Below are 8,482 nucleotides of genomic sequence, written 5' to 3'. Positions count from 1 at the left end.
ATGGCACAAAAAAAAAGAAAAAAAAAGAAAGAGAAAAAAAAACCTAACGAGTTAATTCTTAAAAATAGAATTAAGTATTTTAATCTTTTTTACGAATAAAAGATTTTAATCAATTCAGCTACAAGTTTGAGGTCAAAAATGGCTGTCCGAGGTTCCTCGATTTCATACAGAGATGCAAGACATAAAGAATCATTTGGCTAGTAGAAGGTGGAGAGGGGGGAGTGGTGCAGCCGGCATTCGAGGCAGAGAGAGTGAGCGATCTTTTTCTCCGAACATACCGGTGGTTTGATTTTTCGCAAACGGATGCATTAATGTGTCGGCTGAAAAAGCGGCGTTTGTGTCTGGGAATCGCATGTTTGTGTTGCATATATTTCGTTCACATCGAAATCTCCAGGACTCACAGCCAGAAGTCAGACAAGGTCAGGTTCATAAAATATTATGTTATTATTATTGGTTTTTGAAACATTTAGTCTGTTTTTTTATTGTTAATATTCTTGCCCGTCCCTATGAATTTAATTAAAATTCAGAAGTTCCATTTGGTGTTTTTTTTTTTAGATGTTTATTTGTAAAAAATATTTTGTTGAAATTGTTCCAGTCTGCGGTTTTAGTATTCATTTTAAAAAATATTAAATCAATGCAAAATTTGATTAGATCTGAATATGAGCATTTAGTATGGATTTTTTCTTTTGATATCTTCTTAGAAAATCCACGTTCTTAAAATGTTATTTTAATTTTTTAAAAAAAGCATGCAGCTGAACTTTTCTTTGAGTGTTATTGTTAATATTTTTGACAGCAGCTAAAAATTTTAAAGTTATTTAATTACATTTGGCGAAACTTTAATTATATTATTTATTTATTTATTTATTTATTTATTATTATTATTATTATTATTTTGTAACTCTTATTTGCAAAAACTATTTTTCTAAACTGTTTTATTCTGCTTTCTTAATGCATTTTTTATAGTATTCAATAAAAAAAAACATTTTTTTATTAACTCAATACAAAATATGAGTTAACCAACATAATTATATCAACTTTTAGTATTTTTTAAAAAATTATATCTCCCTAGAAAACTTGTGTTACAATTTACTGCAATTTTTTAATAAGCGATTGCACTTTTATGTTCTTAAACTTCTACACTATTTTTGGTTAATTGTGAAACTGCTATATGCAAAAACAATGTTTGGAAGTTCTCAAAGTTAGCAACTAAACATGTGATTCTTCGGCTTTCTGCAAAATCTCGTGTATGTTTTTTGTTAGTAAATTTAGTCTGGAGAAACTCCACTTTTATGAGGCATAGTTCTGTATTTTTGTGCGCATTATTGTACATTTATACAGCGGTGCCTATCCCCCCCCTCAAGTTCAATAGCGCAAATTCCCCTTCTCCCCATTTTTCTCAACCCTCTTTCTCTTTTTACTTATTATTTTTAACTCTCTTTTTTATTTTATTTATTTTAAAAATATTTTTCATTAATTTATTTTTAAAAAATAGTTTTGTTTATTTATTTTTTAAAAGTATTTTTATTTATTTATTTTTTAAAATATTTTTTATTTTATTTATTAACAAAATTGTTTATTTATTTAATTATTTTTTAAAAATATTTTATTATAAAAGTTCTAATAAAATATTAATATTAATATTATTCTGTGCTACACCAAAAACACACACGCCAACTAAATGAATAAGTGAAATAAAATATAAACAGAATAAAATAAAATAAAAAAATAATTTGATTTAAAAATAAATCAATAAATGAATTTAAATAAATAAATTAAAAAAAAAATTTAAATCCCCCCCCCAAAATTTTGATGGCGCAACTTGCGCCATAATCCCCCCCCCCCCGAGCACCCCTGTCATTTACATGGATTTGATACACACAAGGTTTAGCTCTACTAATGAAAGACTTTTGATGCACTCATCATTCCCATGCTTTGAAAGATCTCAGATATACCATGACTGCAGATATTGCTAGATGTTTTTTTTTTCCTTCGTTTCCTTCCATTCTTTTTTCAAGGCGTGAAAATACTCTTTGACTTCTTTATAGGACTGAAATTCATTTTAAAGGAATAAAATATACGAAAACAGCAAATTCTTTTTTAAAAAAACTTTCTAACAGAGATGGAAGATAGGAGAGAAAGAAAAGATGTGCCCAATTTTGATTTTCAAACCTTCAGAATGTCTGACATTTTAAATTTAAGCAAATTAAAGAAATTCAAATTTCATATTAAAAGTTCTAACTGCTCCCCCTTCCCCCATTTTTAACGATGCAAAATTTTTATTTAAGATATAAAAACGTAAAAATCCGTTAGATAAATTTTTAGGCGTATTTTCGATTTTCAACACAGGAAATACGCTTGTAGGAGAGTTAAAAATGTCTACGACCATTACACTTTTTTTTTTTTTTTTTGTTAAAAGAAAATGCATCGTTTACGTATTTTACATTTGAAACTACAACTGCGACTGCAAATTTTTTATTTGTTCACCCAATTTTCAAAATACAGTAACATACTTTAATGCACTGGTGCCTGATATTTTTAATCAATGGCTGCACCTCATATTAAAAAGATTCTAGCGGGCGAAAGCACATACAAATTCGAAAATATTTTCAAAATTTCCAGATAATTAAGAAAAACATGGAAGGAAATTACTGACCAAGATTTGCAGTTTTAATTTCTCGTCGCTTATTCTATGTATTAATGTGAAGGTTTAAATCGCTTTTCTAGGAACAGATTTCTAAATATTTTGCTCAAAATTAATGACATTATAGAAAATCGTAGCGTTCGATTTGTAAAATGACAAAACAACGGCCCAGATTTGCGGCCGTATGTGGCCCACGTTTCATAGGTTGGACGCCACTCCTTTTATATATTGTTACTATTAATGTATATTATTATTACTATATATTGTTATTTTATTTTATTTTCACGTTTAACTCTCTTTCTGAGAGGTTTTAAACTCAACCAAAGGTCATCATTCGTTTTTTTAAGCAATCACGATTGCTTATTGCTTTTATTTGACTGTTTTTGGTGTTCCTATGATTTTATTTTCCCGCCAGTACCCTCTGCAGCATCACCGTCGACCGGCTCTTCCTCCTCTAGCGAAAGCCGTCTCGATGTTGCGTCCATATCCTACACACACACGCATACATACACACACCTACACAGACGCACACACACTTATATACATACATACATACACCTACACACACAAACACATACACACGCATACATACAGACACCTACACATACACACACGCATACACACATGCATACAGACACACAAACACATACACACATACACACAACTACCCATACACTCATGTCTGGACACAGAAACACATGCCTACAACATACACACACACACTCGGGATTGCGAAAAACATAATTTGAATTCAAGGTGTCAAAATTCAATTTTTTTTTAATTTTTTTTTCATAATTGAGTCATATTGAATTTGATAAGCACTTTTTTCTTGAAAAATGGCGAAGTTGCATTTTATCAACGTTTATAATATTGGGTCTATATAAAGTAGGCGGTTGCTAACAAATACGGTAGTGTTTGCAAACAATTACAAAGAGTAATCAGTGCGATCTCTCTGGTGAAAGGTTAAAAAACTATCACGTTGCTTTTTCGGCAACTTCATTGATCTTTCGTTTCCCACTTACAGTTGACTCATTGTTTTTTGAAACTTTAACTTGAAAATGACTTCATTTCAAAGCTTCTTTTGTTTCTTTTTCCTTTCTTTGTTGCTCCGTTTTTTCAGATTACTATGACAATGGTTGTTTTTAATATTCATTTAAAGAGCAAAATTTTCGTGGTCACAGTTACAAATCGTCTGTGGTTTGGTTTTATCCATATTTTTTTTCAGGGTTTAGCTCAAGCTGACTGAAAAAAAGAGATTTTCTGTGTCAAATTATGTCCTTTCTGGCAAAAGCACATATGAACTTAAATAGAAAAACTTCATATAAAAGCAAAATTTCCAGAATGCTAATTTACATCGTTTGAGATTGATAAGAAATAAAAATACATAACGTTATACGCTGTAAATAACCTTTATGATAAGTGTACTGGTGGATATCGGCCATAAAATCTTTTATCTTTATTACCGCATCTTAATGTCCTTTTTATTTTTAATGGAAATGCCCGTTTTACCTATTCTAGAAAACCACCAGTCGTAATGTGACGAGTGCAAATTTCTTGGCCATTTCTGTTCCATTTCATTTGTAGAAACAAGAAACCCAACGAGTAGGGTCCTATCCCAATTCGTTGCGAAAAACATGATTTGAACTCAAGGCGTCAAAGTTCAAATGATTTTATATTTTTTCTCTTTCTTTTCTTTCCTCTTTTTCTCTCTTTCTTTATATATATATATATATATATATATATATATATATATATATATATATATATATATATATATATATATATATATATATATATATATATATATCAGCAAAAACAACCCTGTTGTAAAAATTTCCCCGCCAAGAAAACCTTTAACTCCTCCCCACAAAAAAGAAAGCCTTCATCCTAAATCAAAAAGCCTCAGCCTTAAAAAATCATGATATCTAGTTTGCCCGCCAAGTATCTGCCAAACTATCATCCTCCCTGTTCTCCTCTTTCATCACACCTACTTCCGTTAGAACCTCCTCTCACCTTCAACTCCTCAGAAATATGGATAGATCCTTCAAATTGTTTATCTTGTTTGGCGGGAAGCTTTTTGCTCAATAAGCAACCACCTCAATAAGAAAAGCTTTTATATATTATAATAAGTTGTTATACAAAATAAAAGAAATAAGAAATTTACATCACAAGCAAAATTTAAAAAGTAAGAAATTCTATTTTTTTTTTTGTAGTAAACGCCGATGGAATCTCACCTCTTCTGATCATTTTTGAGATTGATTAACTTCAATCTCTCTTTCTCTGTCTTTACTTTAAGTTTACGGAATACACACCTCATTCAGTGATCGATTTTCTAGCTAAAAAAAAAAAGATGGAGACGTTTATTATAGAACAAGGGTTCCCAAATTTTTCCAATCCGCTGCATCCTTTGAAGAATTAAAATTTTCTCATGACACTCTAGTATATCTCTATTGCATAATTACCATACAAACATCGCGGTAGCGTCACCCCTCGCCTCTACCTAAAGTATTCACTTTGGCATACCTCATGTAACAAGAAATGAAAAAAAAAAAAAAAAACAAAGTGATAATAATGGGGAAAAAAAAAAAAAAAAAAAACAATATGTTCGCATTGGAATGATATGAAAAAATTTCAGTTCTTATAACTGAGAATAAGTAAAAGAACTGAGAAATGTTGAGCATACCAGAGAGAATTAGAACAGAAAAAGAAATATTTGCAAATCTTGTGATTTTACGAAACAGATGTGAATTAATTTCAATAGAGGTGTTGAACATATTTTTAATTTTTATTCCATTAAAACAGAAAGAGAGAGGGGGGAGGAAAAAAATGAACTCTTCTATATTTTTATTATCATTATTAGAAAATCGCCCGTCAAAAGCATACCCCACAAGAATTGGACTTTTGCATTCAAAGGTTAAAGTTTATATCAATGGCTTTATGTTACGTTTCAAAGAAATGCAAACGTTACTATCACATACAAGTTCAAACAAAGCTTCAAATCAATTTATACTCATATATTTATTACTACAGCACACTCCCGATTACCCACGAGTCAATCAACGATCAAGAACATGTGTTTTCGAAGTAAAAAGCTAACACCAATAGCTGATTTTTGTCGAAAAAGTGTAAATTTAAACTCTTGTTTTTGTTTTATTTATTTACTGAAAATTGCTTCTACATATGAACGAAGCAATTGCATGTTTGATGATATTTTGATAGTTGAAATTTTAACCCTAACACCATTGGATTAACCCTAAACTTCAGTAGATATCATTCATTGTTGACCATTCTTTCATTTTTTCATTCTCCTAAAATGAGTCTTACAAGTAAAAATTTAAGTTTCCGGATCCAGTTCAGCCTTGTCACAATAAAGCTTTCCCCGCATGTCAAACATTACCAAAAAATGTTATCAAATTATCATGCTATGGCGCAAGCTTCATTGTTGGTAACGTCAGCGTTACTCGATCAATGAATTGGCTATTATATATATGAGGATAATTATTATTCATTTCAGATAAATTAGGGATTATTTGCATAATTCTAAAGGAAGAGATATAATTATTACATTTTAACTCTTAACTTCACTCGGCTCATTCATCTCTACATAGTATAAAATGAAGTCCCCAAAAAGCGTCTGTGTGTTTGAACTCGCAAAACTCGAGAACTACCCGGTCGATTTCGCTGAAATTTTCACAGTTTGTTCCTTTAAGTCCTGAAAAGGTTTGCACACCTGTTCGAAAAAAAAAATCGATGAATAGTTCTTTTTTTATTCGAATTTAGGTCCAATTTTCACATAAATTCTCGAATATGGGGGTGAAAAATCTCTTGCACGTATTAATATTGCATATCGTTAGAAAGGGTCGAATTTTCCGCGTTCTACGCAATTTCTTTCAATGCTCTAACTTGATTACGGCGGGATTTATTTGCGTTTTTAACTCGAATTTTTTTAGGCTTAGCTGAAATTCAGGCACTACTTTCTTCATTAAATAAATCAATAAAAAGTGAAGGAATTGTCCCACAGCTTTCTTTTTGAAGCCATTGGAAAAAGCGACCTTTTTACTCCAGATCTAATTCGACCTATGGAAAAATAAGCCTTTATCTCGAAAGGAAAAAAAGTTACAAGCCTTTTTAAATCAAGTTTAAGAAATCTCGATTCCATTTAAATTGTGAACCATTTTATTTCGCATTTTAATTCCTTAAACTTATTTTATTTTGTGTTTCCATGGTTACGCATTTTAAATCCATCTTTCTGGATTTAATTTCTTAGAAGTATTTTAATATCTGTCGTCATTGTTTGGAAGGGAAATCATGATTTTTTTTATTTATTTTTTTACGCCTGATTGTTGAATTTACGTCACTTGACACAATTTTTTATTTTCAAGGTGGACCGAGCAAAGTCGGGCAATGCAGCTAGTGTAAAAATAAATGAATAAATTGCAAGTGAAACAAGACATTTTTTTTTTCTTCTTGCATCAGAAATATCAAAACAATTGACGAAAACCATTGCTTAGTGTATGATGATGAGCCGAAGATAATATCTCTTGCTTTCGCCAGTTAACATTGTCACCTGGCAAACTTGTGACAAATCCATTTAAAAAATGCTTTAAAAAGTGCTCCCCCCCCCTTTCCCTAACTAAGCACCATGAAGAAAAAAACAGAACTCGCATAGTTGTGACTCAAGTCAGGGCACAAAATTTTCACACTTTTATTAGAAATTCAATGAAAGTATATAAATACTTAATGAGACTTAGTTAGTTAAACTTTTACTCACTGCAATAAGCGCGAAATTTCTAAAAAATCTTTATGACGCAGTAAGGTTGTATCGAAATAACTCAACCTTAATCGATATGCATAAATAAATAATGTAGAATTTATTTGTGAACCACGAAACTTTAACAATACTATTTAGCTTCTGCAGCAATGCAATTTATTTATAAGTATTTTGAAAAGCTTCTTATTCGTTATTATAAAGTCGAAGTTCAACATTTAACGACCTGAGCAATTTCTAAAGCAGACATGACCCGCCGTTCCAGTTCAACATCATAAATCGATTTCGCCATCATTCCCTGCGGTATTCGTTACCCCCTACTGCCAATCAAATTCCTTACGCTGTGTCATGTTATTTTCCATTTCATTTTTATTATACATTAAGGATTGCATATTTATGAATACAGTTTGCAGTGTATCTATTGTTATCAATTTATTTGTTCTTTACTCTACAAGAAAATAAGATGGTAATAAAGGCTTGCCAGACGTTTCCGTTTGACCCGGACAGTCTCGGTTTTCAAACAAAAGTCCCGGTGTCTCGGCCGGTTTACTTCACGTTCCAGTAAAAGATAAATTTGATTGTAGTTGACTAAAGAAGTAAAAATTGTAAACTGTGAAGGATTATTTAGGATGATTAATTTGTCATTTTGTAACATTATCATGTAAAATTAATATTGGATTAGCTTGTGGAGATTTTTACGAACAGATCAAAATCAAAAAATCTTTCTAAACAAAAAAATCCCAACCAATGAAAAGAAATGTAAATGTATCAGTCACATTTATATTCCTCAAAGAATTTTTTCATACTTAAGTAACTTATAAATATTAACATGTTAACATGTAAGAAATAAAAATATTCGGTTCATAATTAGTGATCATTTATTCATAGCACTGAGAATAAACTACCAACTAAACACTTTAAAAACCAGCCAAGAATGTGTACCCTTTTAAATATCTACAACGCGGGGGGGGGGGGCATTCCGTTGCCTCGATTAAACATTTCAGAAATCTGACAAACCTATTAGTGATGACTCAATGACTTGGCTGCAATGTTATAAAGATTCTTTTAAATCA

At 30.8% G+C, this 8,482-nt stretch overlaps 1 protein-coding gene across 1 annotated transcript in view; it reads left to right on the top strand.

The window, feature by feature from the left end:
• Positions 1-262: 262 nt before the first annotated feature.
• Positions 263-8,482, top strand: part of LOC129233578 (polypeptide N-acetylgalactosaminyltransferase 14-like) — a 51,374-nt gene continuing 43,154 nt past the window's right edge. The window contains exon 1 of the mRNA XM_054867588.1: positions 263-419. Within this exon, the coding sequence (XP_054723563.1) occupies positions 312-419 (108 nt within the window). The 5' untranslated portion in view covers positions 263-311. The remainder of the gene's footprint in view (positions 420-8,482) is intronic.

Source organism: Uloborus diversus, unplaced genomic scaffold (assembly GCF_026930045.1).
Source record: "Uloborus diversus isolate 005 unplaced genomic scaffold, Udiv.v.3.1 scaffold_539, whole genome shotgun sequence".
Taxonomy (NCBI): Eukaryota; Metazoa; Arthropoda; class Arachnida; order Araneae; family Uloboridae; genus Uloborus; species Uloborus diversus.
Note: the sequence above shows the minus strand (reverse complement) of the source record. Positions and strands in the feature narration are given on the sequence as shown.